Source organism: Mya arenaria, chromosome 15 (genome assembly GCF_026914265.1).
Source record: "Mya arenaria isolate MELC-2E11 chromosome 15, ASM2691426v1".
Taxonomy (NCBI): Eukaryota; Metazoa; Mollusca; class Bivalvia; order Myida; family Myidae; genus Mya; species Mya arenaria.
Window position 1 is genome coordinate 17,092,649 of NC_069136.1, and position 22,022 is coordinate 17,114,670.

Genomic DNA, 22,022 nt, shown 5'->3' on the forward strand with positions numbered 1-22,022 from the left:
CTGTTTATAAAAGCACCATTGTTTTTAATTCATGCATGAATGAATTTGTAGCGTGCGTAAGTGCTTTCAAAAGATGAAATGAATATTAAATAAAACAATTAAATAAACATAGTCTATAGAAACTGAACTGATATATTATGCATGTTACAAAAAAAGAAACTAACAACTACATGTTTCATATAAGTTACAATATAAATTTTCATAAAAATGAAATATCGTAAAAACGGAAATGACCTCATTTATAATTTTTCTTAATAGTTTATCGAGTGTTCTTAAAAGAAAAGCTGAGACATAAAATTACAACATCAATAAACAACATATTGGCCCGATTGTTCAGACCTTTCTTAAAATTAACTATGTTATTTAAACAACATCGTTGTTAACAATAAAGGTGATTTTTGTATGATGTGCTTATATATTTAATAAAAAACAAGTACAGCTGAAACAATTCTCTCAAAGTTTGTTAGGAATACTGCAGATCATAAGTGTATTCATTAAACTTTCAGAGCTATACCAATTTGGAAGTTAAAAACATTGAAAACTTTAACAAAGTTCTGAAAAATCGGCCCATTATTTACTTTAAATAAAAAGACAAAAATTGAAATACAGGCACATGGCTTATGAGCATACTTTTTTCCTGGGGGCTTTTTCAGCAGTTGTTTTACAATCTGGGCATTGTTGTTGCAATACTCAGTCACCCGTTCGAGGACACCGCACAAACTGTCAAGGTAGCCCCACATGGCCCTGAAAAGAACAAAAAAAAACTCAAATAAGATCAGTCACTATTTGATATTTAAAAGTCTGCATGTACCTATAAGGCTGCATTATGGCTTCCTATATGACTTAAGAGAAACTTTGTTGCTGAAAGGGCAAATTGCCAAAAAGGGGACATTGCCGAAAAGGGAGAAATTACAAAAAGGGGGAATTAATACCACAAACGGATGGTAGAGAATATGCCGACCATCATATGGAGATCATCATGAACATTAAGAATAATACAGCATATTCTTACTATAGAAATGATTTAGAATAGTAATTTACTAACTTGTCATGTGGCACATCCCCGGCTCCGCTCTCAATCATGCCTGAGGCCGTGTTGAGGTACACCCACAAGAAGAACCTCAGGAAGGGCCTCTTGAGATTGTCACTGATATTCGGGTTATTGAGGACCCGCAGGAGGTCAGGGATCTTGAAGATCGTTTGACAAATCGATTCTATGAATCTGTTCTCTCCCTGAAGTGAGAAAATAATATTGTTATAACCGAAGTAACCGTCCAAAACAGGGATTGAACTGGTAACCACATGCTTGAAAGGTGAGTGATCTACCAACTGAGCTTACCGGCCTGGATAACTCACATGCTCTCTGTCATGTGTGAGTCAGTATCTTGCAATACTTAATTTCCTTCTGTGCCGCAATTTGTCCCAAAATTCCCAAACTTGACTGAATTTATACAACCATTGTGGGCCTCCGATTATCTGAGTCCCACACTCATCTTATGTCATGCTCCAATCATGGGCGCCAAATGTCAAAGGTTCAGAAAAGCATGTGGCTAACCAGGGCAAGCAAACTAAGAAATAAAGTTAAATTTCCCCAGAAAATGGCATTACCTCTGCACAAGTAGCCAGCAGGTCCACCATGGAGATGAGAAAGTTGAGGTCCTGGCTGTTACTGGAGGTCAAAACAGCCTCTCTGAAAAAGAACATATCCACTTGTTTTATATAAGCATTGTTTATCTGCAAACAATACATGTATTCAAACATGCTTGACCGTATTCCATCAAGTGCAATACCAACATATTTCAATCTGCTGACTGCTCTGTAAAGTTGCCTCATGCTTCTTAAGAATTAGAGAATCAATCCTTGAAAACTTGAAAAGTTACCTAGCCTGCTCGTCCTGGTCAATAACAACGGCCACGTCTGAACGGAACTGCATAAAGTAGGTCATGACAAAGCCCTGATTTCTCTTCAATGGTAGATCCAGTTCTTCAACTTTCACCACGGCATTTAGCAGGTCCAGAAACTGGGGGACGCTGGACTTGTTTTCGGCAACCAGGGCCATGATCTTCTGAACCTGGTGTTGGGCTATCTTCATGCATGTCTTCGAGTTACCAGTGAAAACCTGGGAAAGAAAAAAAACTTTGTTTAAATAAAAGTTTCGTCATTTACAAAAAGAAATCATTTTAAAATGAATCATCATTGCAAAAATAATTTAATGCTGGCATAGACAACACCCACTTAACCATCTCTCAAAATAAATCAGTAGGATTAGGGATTTAGGAGTTTATTAAAAAAAAAAACGCAAGCAAATGCAAATGCTCAATCCATGTTATTCAGTAAGTCAAGATGCATAAATCAAGATATATACTGAGTTTATAATATATATATTGAGATTTTCTAGCTATTTGTTCAAACTTTTGAACCAAGTTTCATAATAATACCATAAATGGCATTTGAATTATGATCGCCCATCAATTTTCTGAAAAAAGTCACAATGACCTTGACCTTAGCTTTGACCTTCTGTTCTCAAAATCTAGAATGTATCACAAGTCGTCCAAAAGTTATTGATCGGAAACAAAAGCATGACAAGGACACCGAACTCTGGCAAAGTAATCTCTTTGTGTCTGCAATGCTTGACAGATGCAAAAAAAGTTTAAAAAAATTAAATATTATGTTACCTCAGTGAGGGCCTCTGCTAGTTCTGCTGTGGCCCCTTCCTTGGACAAGAGAAGGTCCAGTCTGTCAAACAACCTCTCCTGTACCACGGAGTTTTCACGAGCAAGTCGTTTCATCAGGATGAATGTCTTCTCAAATACACTCTTCAGCCCTGTGTACTGGTCCTAAAATATAAGGACATTTATAAAATAATGATATTTTATTTACAGGGGACAGCATCATATATTTAGCCCCAAAGAGAGTGATTGAGAGCACCCAAAATAAATCATTCTGAGTAGTTATAGCTAAGGCCCAAAAAAATAAATTGTTAGGTTAGGGTAACATCCTTTTCAAAAATAGGTAGGGGAGGTAGGCTTTTTTTTTTTTAGGGGAGGTAGGCTTTTTTTTTTTTTTTAGTTATCTTCTATATAAGCATTTAAGTTTTTAAACTACTGTACATATTGAAAAGCAATTAATTTTTTTTTTTTTTTTTTAAATTGATTATAAAATGGTAGGGTCGACGCATATTCTGTAGGTAGGGTCGGGTTACCCGAACCAAATGTATTTTTTTTGTAGACCTAAGATATATTTGAATACAGCAAGTACAATTTTCAAATTGATTTGTGCCACTCACTAAATATTTCTAAAGATCTTGTTTTCGATATTTTCTAGTACATCTAGACATGCTAGTTGATAAAATAGACTGTCAGTGTACATTAAGATAAATCTTAGATGTTAAATAAATATGGCTTTGTTCCTTACAAACAAATAACAAGAAAACTTAAATTATGAATTTGTTGAATAGCTTGTGATTGTACTTACTAGCAGTTTGACATCAATCTCCTGGTTGAGAATGTTGAAACAATCCTCTATCACCCCTGGAAAAAATAGAAACAAAGTTATATAGTGAGTTAACTTGGGCAAATTGCTGCAAAACTCTCTGAGATACAGCTGTGCAGCTTTCATTTTTCATCACAGTCTATGACCTGCATCAAAATGGTGCTCACTGGTTTGAAATGGAAAAAAATGACCGACATAAAAAAAGAATTTATGGCCCCTGACAAAAACTCCATATTTTATTTCTAACTTGCAAATTTTATTGCAAGGACCTGAGAATTGAAAGAAACATTATGTTGATGGAGCAGCTAATTTCTAGACATTGAGTGTGTCAGGAAAAAGCTGTTTTCATCACACATCCTTCCATGTTAAGAGTGGGTATTTTCTTGTGTTAAACTAGTATGATATAAAACAAATTAATGTCAAGTCACCCTACCATTTCGATGTCAAATTTTTTACTGAAAAGTTAATAAAATTGTCATTTTTGTGTGTCAAATAGATCATGTGACTGGTGTCTAAAGACCTCCATAAGAGAAATTCCGTCAGATGAAGGTACATACATAAACAACATGTAGTTTATCTGTCAAAATTTGTCAAATTATTACCATTGTTGTAGAGAATGCTCTGGTTCATCTTGTGAGGTTCCTCCTCCTCACCCTCCAGGTGACAGTGACTGTAAAATATCAGTGAGAAATACTGTATATTGATTTAATTACGTGATAATTTGGTTTGGTCCATACAAGTAAGTGACAGTTTCAGTCTAAGGTGAAATAATTTTTTCATTAAAAAGAAATCACCATATCTTACTGATTATCTGCTAACCATGGTTTTAGCCGATTTCATGATTTTGATTTTTATAACTTTTATTCAATTTCTTACAAACATCTGTAAATCAATATTTCGCAATGTTTTAGTTTTGAAGCTTGATTGACAAGCGAAAAATCTGGGCCATGAAAATTTCAGAAATTTACACTCTAGCGATATTTTTTTTAATCTACAATAGGCGAGTGTTTAATATGATTATAATATTATGATGGTCAAACTGTACTAAGAAAACTTTGAAAACTTGTTGTCAAGCCAAGCAAGTTCAAGCCAACAGGGTTCGACTGTATAGCAATTAATAGCAAAGATCACTTGAAGTGTTTTCTTAAAAATAAGTACTGAAACTGACTGGCAAAACAATATGCAGGTTGAGTACTGACAGTAAAACGTGATGTAAGAATAATTATACATTTTTGAAATCCTGATTAATTAACCAATCAAAACTTACTGAATGAGGCCATCCAAGATGGATGCCAGCTGGCTAGCTTCAGTGTCACCGAGTTTGTTTGAGGACAGACGGCGGAGGGTGGGTAGTTTTTCCTCTATGTCATTGTAAATCTGGACTGACATGTCTGTGATCAACACCTGCAGGATAAAAAAGGTCAGTACATGTTTAAGCCCAAACCCTTCATATTTAATATTTGTTGTAGGGCGTTATAATTTAGTTGACTAAAAGAGAATTACTCAAATTTATTTTTATGAACATTAATGGGACTTGCTTTACACACAGCGCAGTGTTAGTGTGATTAATTTACCGTGATTTTAGAGAGAAAATCTTAAGATTGTTTCCAACTTAATACAACACTTTATTGCACAAGATGCCTAATGCCCTGCTATCACCAATATTGCATCACCAAAGATGACACCATGGCCGTGTCAATTCAAAGTTTGAAAAAAAATAAACCTAAACCTTGCCACAGTGAGTATAGCTGAGCAGAATATTCAAAGACCTTAATCAAAAATTAAAAAGCGCTTTCCGCAAAGCCGCTAAACAACAGTTTGAGCTAACTAAAAATACAGTTTGGTTGTTGTGTGTTCTGTAGAAACCAGCTTCTGAGCAACGCACACCTGGAGAAGCATACTTTGTTCTATACGAAGATGGTTCAATAATAATGCACCTTACCTGAGCCTGTACGGCCCTTGTGAAGAGATTCTGGTGGGCGGAGAAGTGCCGGTTCAGTAGGTGCATGGATTTACGTACCATGTCATCATACTCATAATGGGACAGATCCTGAACAGAAAAAACAGGATTGGTGATTGTGAAACCTAACGGAAGGTACTGAATTTTTAGCTATGTTGCTCTTAGCTTAAATTCTTCCAGAAATATTATTAAAATTAATACCTGCATCCTATAGATCCTATTGTCAAACTTGGTAAGATTGTTTTAATTTCATATTTTTCCTGTGTTTGAAATGTTGTACCATATTTCAAGTTTTTACCGGATTTTTTTTCATTTTTACAATATCTGAATATTTTCATTCCGCTTTTATATATCCTAGGCTATTTCTACAGTAAAAATAAAGTATTTTGAGTGTTCAAGTATAATCTCCTGCCAGATAATTTGAAATCATAGACTATTATGCCAATTTACTATTTTCCCTATTACAACCATATTTAAAAAAAAAAAAAAATTAACCAATTGGGGATTATCACTTTACGAAGCACACATCAAGAGGATTTTATCCCCACCAGCAAAAATGGCATGTATGAATTTCCAAAAAAGTATTTACCAAAAGGATTTCCACAATCTCATAGGCCTTGAGAAAGGATGTGATCTCAAAGATTTCTGCAAGCTTTTTTAGACCAGCTTTGCCCACACTGAAAATAAATTTAAGAATTTTTGACCGCATGGATATCTCAATGGAGCTGAAAGTATCATTTGTATAATGAATAGAGAGTTTGCAAAACACTACTTGTTCTCAGGGCATGTGGACTTAACTTTATGTGCACTACATCATCCAGGTCAAACCCAATATGTACCCAATCGTATTTAACTGGACAAAGGTTAAAAAGGTTATCTATGAAATTTTAAAATATAAATTTATTTCCTTGAAATCCAAGGGCCTTTTCAAAAAGACATCTTAATTGTTAAACTCTGCTGAATAGTTCTTGGAACACCTGTTCTGTTATGAGCATAATGGAAATCATAAAATTAATATTATATAAATATTTTTATTAAAACGCAGTTTACGCCCAAAACGGGGTTACCACTGGAAATTTACCATCTTCAGCTTTTCGATCGTTATTGAAACAGCCCAGAGTTTTATCAGAAATAATAATCTTTACATATCTATTATGACCTTTGTTTATAAAAGAAATTTTGTTTTTCATGATTGTTATTTTTTTTTAAGATAAGGTCAAATAAGTAATAGTTTGTCTATGCATACTAATTAATATATAAACTTATACATATTAGAAATTAACAAACAAGTTAATAGTAGAAAGATTAAAAACATGATTATACAAGGGTGTAGATCAAACATGTTACATAACGCAAATTTTAAACAGTGTAGGAAGTCTGAAATTTCTCTGAAAACAAACTATTCAAAACGAGTGCTCTCAAATTATATGAATAATACAGTTCATTTTAAGATGGATTCAGAATAAAAACCATTGACTCAAAATGAAAAAGAAAAATTAAAATGCAGCGCGGAGCAAACACAATCATTCGTCTATTGGTTTTTCTGTCGAACAAGGGAAATATCTCTACAGTTATTGAGCCAGAGTTAAAGCCCTTAAAGCTATACATGTCAGCATTGTTTTTGGCAACATGTGTACCAAGTTTCATTTGAATATCTTAAACTAAATCATTTTTTAATCTTAGCCAAGGTTAATGTGTTTGTATACGGTGACAGCGTTAACAATGACACCAAGCTGTCACATTATACCGAGACATTTTTCTTCGGAAAACAGACAACTCCAAAAATATTTTTTATACAGTGTTCTAAAATAACATCTCTCAAAGTCTAAAATTGCTCTGAATCCAAACAATTAAAAACAACTACTCTTCAAAAATATGAATAACAGCTGTAAGACTTGTACAAAATCAAAAACATTGACTTCAAATTGTAACCAAAAAAAGATTGAATTGCAGTCAAATCCTATTGGCCCAGACAAGATTTTACATTTTAGAGGTTTGCTTATTATATCACAGTATTACATGGAAATACACGATTCTGCTTGGCTCGAATTAATCATGGCTTGAAGTTTTCTGGTTTGTCCCAGCAAGTTAGAGCAAAATGGATTTGACTGTAGAGTTATAATAAATATACATACAGGCTTTTTTTGTATAATTTTTTTTACGATATTTTTGGTGCATATTGAATACTTACCGAGTTTCGAATTTGATATTGTTACTAAAATCATGTTTTATTATTAAACATATTAAGAGATTGGGATATTCAATAATCAAAACAAACATTTCCAAGTGGATTTCAACAGTGCCATCAATTTTAAACCAATGCATGATGGTTGTGAAATTTGGGGAACAATCTAGGGGAGAAAACTGTGTTATTAACATTTTATTGTAAGGAATGAACAAAATAAGGGAGTTAACTGGGTCATATGAGAATGGAACCTTTATCAAAACAAAACAATTATATCAAAGTGGCTTTCAACAGTGCCATCAATTAAAATCCAATGCATGATGGTTGTGAAATTTGGGGAACAAACTAGGGGAGTTAACTGTGTTATTCAGTTTTTGTTGTAAGCAATGTATTCCGAAAGAACAGGATTTCTATGTCAATGGAACTAAACATTTTTTCTATCGATGTGATAAACATTTGTTCAAAATTTGTATTTCAAAATCCTTCAATAAATGAAATAATCAGAAATTAATTAAATAAATTATGATAACAGCAGAACCTCATACACATGGATGAATACTTCTGCAATACATACCAAGCGAACATGACATTTAAGATGTGTGTGGCATTATTTTTGAAATCAATATACATTATTATAACAGTAAATAATTTTATGTCTTACTGCTCTTATAGAATACAATGCTTAAATATACTCTCAAGTTATTATCATGCGACCACATACGCAGAAGTTTGTAGATCTGGTATAACTTGTATATGGAAGTTTTTAGGCATATAGTAATTCTTTCTTCTGGTGGTTTTTGCCATTAATTCTCTACAACAATTAATAGAAATATAAGCTTTCAGATAAGTATATACAAATTCATTTGATTATATGCAGCCTGATTTTAACTAGCCATTAAATTTGATTTACATCACTGTCATCCTTTTCTTGGGTAGAAGCCAGCATTTGTTCTTTTTTAGAGGCCAAAAGGGGTGGGGTTTGAACCCTGACAACCTCCTCCATGTAAGGGCAAAAGGGTTGGGGTTTGAACCTATAAACTTATGGATTTGAGACCAAAAGGGTTGGAGTTTGAACCCATGGGCTGCTGGATTGCAGGACAAAAAGGTGGGGTTACAACCTATGCACTCCAGGACTGGGGGCCAAATGGGGTGGGGTTTGAACCCTGACAACCTCCTGCATGGGAGGACAAAAAGGTTAGGGTTATAACCCAATAACTCCTGGATTTGAGGCCAATAGGGTTGTGTGTTTGAACCCATGGGCTGCTAGATTTGAGGCCAAAAGGGGTGGGGTTTGAACCCTCGCTCTCCTGGACAGGGGGCCAAAAGGGGTGGGGTTTGAACCCTGATGAGTCCAGCATGGCAGGACAAATGGATAAGGGTTTGAACCCATCAACTCTTGCATTTGAGGCCAAAAAGGTTAGGGGTTTGAACCCATGAGCTCCAGGATTGGGGGACAAAAGGGTTGAGGTTTGGACCCTTGAACCCTCCTGGATTGGGGGCCGAAAGGACTGGGGTTTGAACCCATGAACTCCTGGATGGAAGGCCAAAAAAGTTGGGGATCGAACCCATGAGCTCCTGGATGAAAGTCCAAAAGTCCTTGGGTTTGAAGTAATGACCCAAAATTGTGAGATTTTAACCCATGACCTTCTGGATGGTCAAACTGGATGGGGTTTGAACTTATGACCTCCTGGATGGGTGGGTAAGAATATATCGCCACTTGGTTGGGAGACAGACAAATATTATAGACCTAGTTTACCAGTTTGTAAAGTCTCAGCTGGCATTTTAAATAAGTTTTTATATAAAGAATAAAACAAAACAAAGTTGTGAATTTGTTTTCATATGCATCTACATCTAACAATGCTATATATCCCACTACCAACATTCAACTCTACCATTCCAATCCTGGATCTAGAATATTTAATATAAGAACATATTCTGTACTTCAACAGGGATGTCTTTTCCATATCTGGGGAATGGGACCATGGAAAATTTGCAACTTGACAGAAACAAAACAAATAAATATTTTTAATGCAAATGGATGAAAAAATGTACACAATTTTGTGTCAATAATAAAAAATTATCTTATTTATTTGCATTTGAGATTCACTCATTTTTACAAACATTAATAGTTTTGAAATTATGGAGTAAAATTTTAACCATAGTTTGGGGAAAAAAGTTAGTCCTTGGCTTGTTGTGCCTTAGATCGGCCCCAAAATTGTTGAAAGACAGCCCTGTACAGCTAATTTAAATGATAATGTTTAATCCAAATATTCTACAGAACAAAGTTATAGATAAACAATAATCTATCACCGACAAAGAGTACGCTTTGATTGGTCAAGCCACATACAAAGGGAAGATTTGATTGGCCGAGCCACATACAAAGAGAAGCTTTTATTGGCCGAGCCACCTACCTCATGTTTTGTTCCAGCTGGAAGTTATCGAACATCAGGGGAGCTAACTCAACGACAGCGCCGGGCTTGTTGGCCTGAAACTGTGTAGTCTTGAACAGGTTGATGAATTTCTGAAAAGAAAGTTGTTCAATGATCATGGCATTGATGGAAGAAATGACCAAGTGATATTATGAAGTATAGAAGATTTTGGTAGGTTCTGCCATTTAATCCCTCAAATAATCACATAATAATGGGTAGCGTATATATAAAAGCAACATTCTTGAGATTTAAATCATTACATTAGCTTAAACTTCAAACATGTCAGTGCTACAAATCAAATGCAATGCTCATCTTTTATTTTCAGTCAAAAAAGGTGCATTTCTCATGAAATTAATGTCAGAGTTATGTGCCTTGCTACAGAAGTGCATACTTTCTCTGGTAACTTTAATACCAAGTTTCAATCAAATATCTCGAACAATGGGTAAAAGTTATTCAAAAACACTGAAAAAATGGTGTTTTATTACTGAAATGCTTTTTTTTTAAAATACAGTGTAAAGGAGAAATATTTTTTGAAATAGGTGACTGAATTTAGTAAATCATTTACTGGATAAGATGTAAATGGTTTAAAGTTATATTGATCAAGGTATTAGTTTTGGCACTACAAAGACGACATTTGATCTTTGAAAAACAGACCAGCTAAGAAACAAAAACGAAGCAATTAATTGACTAACCTCCAGTCTGATGTTGAAAATGAAGTTGAAAAACAGATCCAGAACTTCCAAGGCCCTGGAAAAACAAGAGAAAATAATCTAAGCAAACGCTAACTGGTTTAATAAATATCTTGCATGACAATTCATGTAAAATCCATTCAATTTGTTTGATTAATTATGACAATTGGGAAAAGAATAACAATTCTCGCCTAACATTCACAGGAACATTCACTATCATTGTTGAATCCCACAAGCTTTTAAGTGCTTACCTAAAATTTATCCAACGATAATAAGGCATTCATAAATCTCATATATCCAAAACTATCTGAATGTCATCCTATGATATCTGGGCCCATAATTAAGAACAGTCTCAATTTGAAGTCTAGACTAAGACCTAGGTATGCACTTTTATTAAATTACATCTTTATTCCATTCATTAAAAAAATAAATAAATAATAATAATTTACAATTTCAACAAAAAAAAATCAGAACATAATATCATCATAAAAGCTTAACCACGAAAAAAATGTTAATAATGAAATAATATTCTGCAGTTTTGCCACTTAAGTCTGAATTCAGACTTGAGACTGTTTGTAATCATGGCCCCAGAAGTAACATCTCTTGAGTAAGTGCACAAATGAAGCTGTGAGGAGAACTTGTGCACAAAAAATGATATTGTTTATTCCTCGAAAATGATTAAATCATATATTAATTTTCTGATATATTGATCAGGAATCCTTGGGACAGTTTCGTACCTAAAAGATATTCACAACAGTACAGTACTTCTGTTATAAGAATTGCTCTTAGAACTTTTGACAAAACAGCCCCTCGATAAATAACGTTTAATCACTTACTGGACTTTAGCCTCAACAATAGCCTTTGTTTCCGGGCTTGGTTTGAAACGTTCTGTCTTCCTGAATACGTCCAACATCTCCTGGGCTTCCTTTCCTGCAATATCACGAATGATACAAGCTGAGCTTAACAAGAATGCTGTAGAGCGAAACTCAGTTTTTTCAGTTGAAAGATGACTTTAAAATTATTTAAGCAAGAATTTTGGGCGCAAGAATTTTTGGGCCTTGCTGAACATGGGCATGTTTTCTCTGGCAAACTGATATATATATATATATATATATATATATATATATAAAATATTAAGTTGAATATCTTGAATGTTTTTTGAGTTATGGACAAGTTAAAGATGCAATATTACTTCTAAATAAGGTTTAAGACATTTACTATAATTGTTTTAATATACCAAAAGGGATTAACAAAAATCAAAAACAATGATGCTTATGAAGGATACCGAGTTTAATTTGAAAGAAAGGTGCAGAGAACATGGTATTTCTAGCTTATGAGACTACTATAAGATCACGGTATATCTTTTAGCACTCACCAATCATTTAAAATTTTTTTTGCGCTTTCAGCTATTAATTTTAAGGGGACCATCTTGTTATCAGTAGTTATAATTTCATATATAGTTAAAATTTTATAATCACTAAAAATTCATGTTTGTTATACATGTGTATGTATTGATTTTGAATACTTGACTGTCACTTTAATTTGAATATCTTGAATGGATTTTGAGTTATGGACAAGTTAAAGGTTTTTGCTAAGGCTGAGGCCAATGACAACATGGTTATCACAACAACAAGATTTAATTTAAACATATTTATTGTGTTCAATGAAATACAAAAATAAATGCACAATGTAAATTTTAGTAATATATAAAAAAAATTCTCAAAGACAAGCATTTAAAATGCATAATTATGTAAGTACCAAGACTACTTTTTCTTTTAAACAAACAAACTTTGTCTAAATAAAACTGTTTACCATTGTTCTCTGGGTATGGCTTATCGTTGCGTCCATCCAGCAGGCTCATGAGAGGCTCCAGCAGTCGCCTGATGTCCTCAGACTTGTCGTAGAAGCCAAAGAGGACAAGGTAGTGGACGAGACGTAACACCTATTGAACAGATGATTTACATGTCATTATAAAATATTTTGTTGTAAAAAATATACACAAAAGACGTAAAGCCTATTAAACAGGCCCCAATTTTTCAAAACTTCTTAAGTCTCTTATAACAGGATTTAGCTAAGCTCATTATTTTTGTTCTTCTATAAATAGTGTAATGTTTACTTATTTAGATTTTTAAGACCTTAATTAGGAATAATTTTCATGATAATCACAATAAACCATTCTTCATTTATCGAAATTCAATTTAAGTATGTATTTCAGCAAATTGAAATAAGCTTCTTAAGCCTGTTAAACTTAAGAGGTTTCGAGAAATTGAGGACCGGAAGACTAAATGTTATGATAAAATATTTTGATGTAAAAAATAAACAACATGTTGCTACCCATTATAATCATCTCTTGATGTCCTCACTGAAGACTTGTCTTGGTGTTTATGCTTATGTCTCTGCTAATGGAATCGCCAGACAGATTCTAACTTGATCATTAAGAAAGCCTATGATGAAAACATTCGCCAAAGTCTTATTTAGTCAATCACTGTTTTATAAAGTAAGCTTTTTACAGTTCACACATGCTTGCTGGCTAATAAAGATGTGGACAATTTGAAAGTTGTAACTGATTTTAGCTTAACAATTGAGCCCCCAGTGGGGCTGTGCCTGGTTTAAGCTAAGCAAGTCGTTCAGAAACATAAGAAATTTGACCTGTTGTAACATTTGAAATGCAAGAGGTGGAAAGGGGCCTGTTTGTTTTCTTATCAGAGCTATGGTCCTTGACCAAATTTATATTCATCTGTATGCTCAATATCTGAAGGATTTCTTATCCAATCATTACCATACTTAAGGCAATGAGTTGCACAGAAACTTGACAGAACAACAATAGATGTCAAGAGTTATGGCCCTTTAATTGACCAAACTGATAAAGTATGCTCAGAATTTCTTAATCAATCTTTACCATACTTATGACCATGAGCTGCAAAACACTGCATTACCTGTCTGACAAGCATGTTGTTGCCGATAAGTGAGGCAGTCATGTCACCATTGCGCCCAAGAAAGTCCGAGATCCAGCTGCTTATTTCCGGGAAATACTTGCTTGTCTGTGAGCTGCTGTTGTCGGTGCGATTCTGAAATTGAAAACAGTAACTTAAAGTTTGTGAAAATCTAGCCTAATGTTTGAACGTTTCATACTTTATTTAAATATAAGAACAAGGGGAACAAACTTCATATAGCGGTTACCTCCATTGGCTGTAAAGTATTACTGCCATTAAATATATCATGTGATGTTGATCAATATCATGTGACTGCATTCAAAATCATGATAATTTATTGGTTTCAAAAATATCTTCTAGATGGGGAATATTCAATATTTAAAGATTTAAACAAAACAATATGGCATTTAGAAAAAATGAAATGAATTCCTTTACAAGTGGATAGCTGAATTCCAGTCATTATTTTTAATTTGGTAGCAGACGTCTTAACTCTGATCATCAAGGGAGATCACTAAGTAGGAGATGGTCCATTCAGTCATTTATACAACCAGCATAAGGCCTAATTAGAGAAAATAATTATTATCATTGACTGCAGATATCTTTGCCAAAACGGGTTTGCTAAAGCTTTGTAGAAACTTTGCAAAAGCATAGATAAAAGCTTTGTCATAGCTTTGAAAAAAAAAACTGCTTATAAATCACAAATGTTATTGTACATTGTTCTTAAAGCGATGTCCTGACCATTTCAGCTTCGACGTAAGTTCTCCTAATGTAATGATATGAATCAAAATAAAATAAATAAATGCTTATGGTTCCAGGGGTGTGATGTTGAATTGTTTAGCTCTCAAGAGCTCCATAATAACAAATTCTATGCCATGACAAGAGAGCTCTATGTATGATTTATCTACTACGTTAAGTTGCTAATTACTAGTATGGTAAGGATTTCATGTTTAAAACTATTGTGTATCATCCTTCTAGCTATAATTTCATGTTCATTTCAAAGCCATTAGTATTAACATTTGTAATCATGGTATTAACACACTCTATTTTAGTCATGGTAATTCTACTTGTGTTTATCACATATGAAAACTTACATTCTAACTACAAAGGCATGCATACATATTAGCTTTCTGAACTTGCTGAATAATATTCTAGAAATATACTATCTTGTAAGCATAGTATAGTGTATCCTCGGTACCCAGTCTAATAATTAATATAGCATATGACTCCACTAAATATCCTGGTCAAATTGACTGCAGACAGCTTGTACTTACGAATATTTAATGAAGTGAAACCTGGACATTTGATTGGTCATTCAAGACACACCACAGGCAATAATGCAAATAGCTAAATATGAATATTAATGCATTACCAAGTTTAAGTTCCAATGCTGATAATAGTGTGACTTTTATTGAATGCAAAAAATGAATCTATATTATTTTGAGTAAAAATGATGGTAATACATGGTGGATTTTAAAATCCATAAGTCACATTTCTAAACCAGAGTATAATTAGCCACTTCTTTGTGTATACTACTAATAATAATAATAACAATAATTATAATAATATCATGCATTCTATTTCAAGATGTTCACAATACATTCTAACAGTAAAAACAAAAGATGATGTCACAGAATTTGTTCCTCAAAGGGATACATTTCAACAAAATATCTTTAAATGAAATATATAGGAGAAACACAATATAAATGATATACTAATCTAACATTGAATAGATGGAACACAACATATATAATAAGTATAACCAAATTAAACTTCATAGCCAAGTACAGTCGAACCCCATTGGCTGGAACTCCAAGGGCCCTGGCAAAAATACCTCAAGCCTCGGAAAATTCGAGCCAAGCAGGAATACTTACATTTAGTAGAAAGAAATCAGTCCTAAATTACATCCAATCTGAGCCAACGAGGAAATCAAGCCAATAAAGTTCGAGCCAATGAGGTTCGACTGTACCAACATGAATTAAAATAAACATTGCTTAACAAAAGCTAAAATGTAAACCAGACCAGACTTTTCCACAGGCCTGGTGAAACTGCCATCCAGGAAAAGACTAGGCCAGATTTATTTTTAAAGGATTTTTGATGCTAGTGGAACCCCTCAAATTTCAGGGACTTCAGGGATGGCATTACAACAAATATAAAACTAAAGTTTGCCTAAAGGGACCCCCCCCCCCCTTGGCAAAATCCATTGATAAATCAATAGCATATGTAAATTTGAAGGACTGAATAACTGACTTGCTCTGTTTTTTTATTTGTAAAATCTAAAATAACATTTAGTAAGGTCGTCTGTATCTGGAAACTATAATCTGTAAAGATAGCTACATGCACGTCTCTGTAAGCTGCAAATAAGACCAGTTACCTTTTCCTCAGTAAAGTTCTGTAAAGAAATGAATGACAAGGAAAACATATAAGCCATTGTTGATAAGAATTTGATTTCAGGTGTACCCAAAAAGGGACAAAATGAAGACACCATTTTAACTTCGTATGGCCTTGGTCTGTATGTTATTTCAATTTATTTGTTAGTTAATGGTTAGTCACAACAATAAAAAAAGACTGACTTGAAACATAAACAAGAGAGTTACAGAGTGAACACCATCTGCTTTATTTTACAGTCAAACATAGGGCATAACTCGACAATTTGACTCAAGCCAGAGTTATGGGCCTTGTTATAGTGTTGGGTGTATTGTCTCTTGCAATTGTCTCATGTGTACCAAGTTCCATTTGAATTACTTGAACAAATTTTTGGTTATGTCTGAGGAATAAAAAAAAAATCTAACGTTCGACAACAGCACTACCCAAATGTTCTATTTCTAAAATAAACAGATATGCTGAAAATAACCCTCTCCTCATTTGAGGCTATGATTATGAACAGTCTCAAGTCTGAATTCAGACTCAAGAGGCAAAACTAGAATTTTTCATTTTATTTTAGCTTCCCTTCTAGTTGATTATTGATGATACAATTTGATAATATATATTACTATTTGAAGTTAGTAAGTTGTTTACTTATAATTTTGTAAAATAAATGGAATAAAGATGATTCTTTGTTATTTAGTAAAAGTGTTTTATTGAGTCTGAGTCTAGACTCAGGCTTGAGAGACTGTTTGTAATTATGGGCCATGGAAACTCATTCACAAAAAAATGTTCAATAGAGTGAGTGTCAAATATTCATATATATATTAGTAATAGCTGTTAGTAAATGACCTTACAATACAAAAACACACTTTCATTCTCATAATAGTGAAATATCTTAAACATGATGTCATGGACCATACCTCTTCGTTATCCACATCATCATAGATGTACGAGAGTTTCACCCTGTCCACAACGGAGTGGTTGTCCGCTATGTCCACAAACAATGCTGAAAATGGAGCAGGAAAGATTTGACAGTTAATAAAGATGACAATAACAACATTGTAAACTTGGATAAAGTTATCAACAATTGGCTCAATATTCATAATTCTTCACAAGAGCAAATCAAAAGATTGCCAATGCTTGTTCACTTTTTTCAGTCATTAAAAGGATGAAAAAAAGTCAGCCTGAGTCATCTAAGACCATAAGCTTTGTCATTTTGAACATATGTACCACCTTTTGTGTCAATAACTTAACCATTTGTGTTATATTTTCAAAGCATTTTAGAGCATTAACACAATGATGATGATAATGATGATGATGATGATGATGATGATGATGATGATGATGATGATGATGATGATGATGATGATGATGATGATGCTGACAACAATGATGATGATAATGATGATGATGATGATGTTTTATGGGTTTTTTTTATAAAATATTGATCATCTGTCTCTTATTTTTGAAGATAACTAAACATATCACTCACTGATAATCAGGTCACAGTACATGGCCCTCAGCTGGTCTGGTAGTCGGTCATCACTGAGACAAGTAAATGCCTCCTCCCAGGTCAGATAGTTCAATTCCTGGGTTATCACAGCTATAGAGTGTGAATTCTGGCCCTAGAAACAGAAATCAAAATTAATTTTTTTTAGGAAACATAGAACTAAGATGGGGTATGAAAACATAGAACCAAGATATGGTATGGAAACATAGAACCAAGATATAGTATGGAAACATAGAACCAAGATATGGTATGGAAACATAGAAACAAGATATGGTATGGAAACATAGAACCAAGATATAGTATGGAAACATAGAACCAAGATATGGTATGGAAACATAGAAACAAGATATGGTATGGAAACATAGAACCAAGATATGGTAGTAGAACCAAGACAGAGTCACGATTTCTGATTTGTTTGAAACAGAACCGTGACACAGAGATGGAGGCTTGCCAGATGTATTACACTGATACTTACATGGCACAGGTAGCCAAACAGCTCCAGTTGATGTTCCAAAAAGAGGTATTCATCATCCTCTTTGTCTCGCTGCAATGTTGAATAATATTTATAAAGATAGGTACATGAATCCAGCTTAATCATAAAATTATCCAAAACAACAGCTGAGACAGTCAACAAGGACCCTTATGCATTTTATAAAAAGGCAATTCTATGAATATACATTGTAAACCGAACAACAATTAAAATACTCTCATTATCCGTATATGTAAACATATAAAGTACACATTCAAGTTACACACATAAGCTACACATACAATCATGACATAATACATGAATAAACAGAATTAAATAACCAACTGGGTTGTTACTACAAAGATTATAAACATCAGAAACAAACACACACTAAGTGACACACTGAGCATGCTCATGCAAGATGACTAAACTGGCATTAGTACAAGCAACTGAATAAACATGCAAAATAAACTAAGGCTTTCCTAAAAAAAAATTATTCCAGCAGCTTGACCTATAGTCCAAATAATTGTACGTGGGCAGATTTTTACATTATTTTATATGGCAAATCCGATATTAAACATCTATCATTTTATCTTATGATTTAACCCAGACTTTTTTCGGTATGCTGATCAAAATCAAGAATATTTTATTTCTTTTTTTATTTCTTAGTGATCTCTTGTCATTACTAAGATATCAACAATACTCTAAATTAGAGTTCCACAGATTAAAAAAACAACAACATTAATTGTTAAAGCAAGAGTAATGGATCTTGCTATAAATGTGTGAATATAAATGTCACAGGCAACATTTGTACCAAGTTTCATTTGAATACCTGAAATGTTTTTTGAGCTATGGCCAAGTTTCAAGTTATTACACTGTACCCCGATGATAACAATAAAAGACTTTGAAAACAGCGAGGCAATGATGCAATACCTTGAATTTTATCTTAGAAAAACAGAAAAACTACAGTTCGGCAGTTAATGATACATAGCTTCAAACCTTTTTTTAGGATAGCCTTATACAATGGTATACAATTTATATTCATATAGCATATTCATCAGTATAAAATGTATATTAATTTATAGAATGGCAATTGCATAATGAGCTAAAAAAGCAATCTTCTTTGCCAAAGAATAAATATGAAAAATAACTACATAATTTGTGGTGCAGTGTTATTATAATATATAATATACATACAGTACACATACAATACACATTTATATTAAACACTTATATATGATAATTGTCTCAGATTATATTGCTATTAAATAAATAAATGTGATATTTTGAATTTAAAATGCAACTCACAAGTTAGTTAAAGAAGTAACATAATAAAATGTCTTGAAATGTCCAACCCTTATAGCTTCACAAGTCATTTTTAGAACCCTAAAATTTTTGTCAAAAGTTTGTCACTATAACTTGGGGGTGTGTAACCTTAGAGTAGCAAGTAACCAATTAAGGGTTTAGCGACAAAGGCTTCAGCAGGTCCTCTTAAGGTAACAGTCAACAAACTGTTTTACAGCAAAATAATTTCTTTTTTTTGTTCTGAATCTGGGGCCATAAAGCATCTTAAGTAATTTCCTAACTAAAGTTGATTTCTTAAAATTTTCATAGTCAAATTAAAAGGGTTTTTTAACATAAAAGTATGTTGTTGTTTTTCAATTAAGTCATTGAAAATTAATTGTTTTTTATATTTTTTTCAGAAAGATTTTTATATCATATGACCTCTGAATGAGGTACTTTATTTTAGAAAGTGATTTACATGAGGAAATGACTAATTTAAAAGATGCTTTATAAATACCAGAGAAGCATAATGAAGCATTATGAAGTTCCTAGATTTTATCAAAGACTTCTGCAAATCTACATTTTGGTGTACAACTATGGTACAATATTTATTTATATCTTTTTACTACGTGCACCAAAAATAATCAAATAGGCACAAGTACTATTTTAGAAACTCAATGAAACTTAAAAAAGGGTACAAGTGGCTATATCCTACCTCAAATGTGTCCTGGCATGTTTATTTCAATATATATAAAAAATCATCATGAGTTCTTGAGTAATTATGAAATCATTTTAAAAGAGCACAATATATGTTTACACTTGATAGATGCAAAAAAGATAAATCTAATGCATTTTTGTATTGTGTCGAGTTAAAAAAAACATTAGCCTTTATAAAATCAAAGGCTTGTTCTTGTTTTGATCATCAAAGTCAAATGAGTTAATCATAATAAAGCTTTAAAATATACAAATTAAAAATAAAATGCATCGATCAAGAGTTACCTATACTGTGTCCCTATAAAGGCAAAGCTCCCTGTTGTTACAAAGGATGAGGACAGTGGCATGCATGGATAAGCCGTATTTCAGTCATCTCTGATTCAAATTTTTGAGGCCTTCATTATGACTAACTTAAAGTTCAGTGTGTGTATACCATGTGATAAATTATATCATAAATGTTATGTCAGAAGGCAATATTTTGCTTCCTACCGTAATGAAGACTTTAGACATAATAAATTATATAACGTTACTATTTCTTCACCATTTTATATGGAAAATAGTGCATACCGGTATACCATTTATGACATAATATATCACATGGTTTACACACAATGTTGTTGATTTATCAGATATATTTTTTATTAATCTAATGGTCACAACTTTCATATCTAATGTCTTTTAAAAAAAATGAAAACTACAAAATGATACTATTAAGGCCTCAAAAAGTTTGCCAAAATTATGATCTCTAACAGTATAAAATATGCATACACTTGGCCGATTGTTCAGAACTTTGTTAAAAATTTGCAACACAGCTGTTAACTTCATCGTTGTTAACTTTCAAATCATTGCTGCTATGGAAAATTAATCGATACAATTATGATCAGCTGAATTTCTAACAAAATTTGAGACAACTGTTTCAGCTGTATTAATTTATATTTGAATATGTGAGCAGTCATCATCAAAAATTTCACGATGTCGCTATTGAAACTTGATTAAACTTGAACAATTAGTTCTGAACAATCGGCCCACTGTTTGATAAGATTGTAAGAAGGGAACCTATCCCTAGGGAACTTTACCTTTAATAAGAAACATTTGTTAATTAAACATCATGCAAAAAAGCACACATTTTTGTTTACAATCTGGAGATCAAGATACAGATTAATTTAGCAAACTTTTCCCAAAAATTCCTCTAAAACACTATCATCTAAAGAACAAACAAGAGCTGTCACAGTATGTGACGAATGCCCCCGAATATGACATTGACCTACGAACAAGGTCAGTACATGAAAAGTTGATCTTACCTTTACGTGTCAAATACATATGGCAAGTTATTTTAAATTGCCTCTGAACATAAAAAAATACCACCCATACTTGACAACCTACACTGTAATGTCCTTATATTCAGAATTCCCTTGTGAATAAACACTTAGTGTATCTTTCACCTTAGAGGTAGGGACATGGGTCTTGCACACGAGACGTCGTCTTTGTATGCTACATGTAGCAAGTGATTTTAAAATCTGTCCATACAAGGGAAAGTAACAGCCCTGACACGACAACCTATACTCTATGTCCTTATATGCAGCACTCCATTGTGAATAAACACTTAGTGTGATCTTGACCTTTGAGGTAGGGACACGGGTCTTGCACGCGACACGTCGTCTTGGTATGTGGAACACATGTGGCAAGTTATTTTTAAATCTGTCCATACAAGGGAAAGTTACAGTCCGGACACGACAACCTATACTCTATGTCCTTATATGTAGCACTCCATTGTGAATAAACACTATGTGTGACCTTGACCTTTGAGGCAGGGACACAGGTCTTGCACGCGTCACATCGTCTTGGTATGTGGAACATATGTGGCAAGTTATTTTAAAATCTGTCCATACAAGGGAAAGTTACAGAGCCGGACGGACAGACAGCCGGACGGACGGAAGGACGGACGGTGCGATTTTAATATGCCCACCTTCGGGGGCATAAAAAAACCCATGTA

General features: G+C 33.4%; 1 protein-coding gene across 15 annotated transcripts in view; it reads right to left on the reverse strand.

The window, feature by feature from the left end:
- LOC128219771 (inositol 1,4,5-trisphosphate receptor type 3-like) overlaps positions 1 to 22,022 on the reverse strand; it is a 96,611-nt gene that overhangs the window by 42,391 nt on the left and 32,198 nt on the right. For all 15 annotated transcript variants that reach the window (XM_052927752.1, XM_052927751.1, XM_052927749.1 and 12 more), the window contains 18 exons: positions 18,038 to 18,106; positions 17,545 to 17,677; positions 16,973 to 17,058; positions 13,692 to 13,823; positions 12,568 to 12,697; positions 11,592 to 11,685; positions 10,759 to 10,813; positions 10,049 to 10,158; positions 6,042 to 6,129; positions 5,435 to 5,542; positions 4,760 to 4,896; positions 4,095 to 4,162; positions 3,475 to 3,530; positions 2,676 to 2,837; positions 1,881 to 2,119; positions 1,609 to 1,690; positions 1,046 to 1,233; positions 631 to 744 (listed from right to left, as the gene is read on the reverse strand). In XM_052927752.1, coding sequence (XP_052783712.1) covers positions 631 to 744; positions 1,046 to 1,233; positions 1,609 to 1,690; positions 1,881 to 2,119; positions 2,676 to 2,837; positions 3,475 to 3,530; positions 4,095 to 4,162; positions 4,760 to 4,896; positions 5,435 to 5,542; positions 6,042 to 6,129; positions 10,049 to 10,158; positions 10,759 to 10,813; positions 11,592 to 11,685; positions 12,568 to 12,697; positions 13,692 to 13,823; positions 16,973 to 17,058; positions 17,545 to 17,677; positions 18,038 to 18,106 — 2,051 coding nt within the window. The remainder of the gene's footprint in view (positions 1 to 630; positions 745 to 1,045; positions 1,234 to 1,608; positions 1,691 to 1,880; positions 2,120 to 2,675; positions 2,838 to 3,474; positions 3,531 to 4,094; positions 4,163 to 4,759; positions 4,897 to 5,434; positions 5,543 to 6,041; positions 6,130 to 10,048; positions 10,159 to 10,758; positions 10,814 to 11,591; positions 11,686 to 12,567; positions 12,698 to 13,691; positions 13,824 to 16,972; positions 17,059 to 17,544; positions 17,678 to 18,037; positions 18,107 to 22,022) is intronic.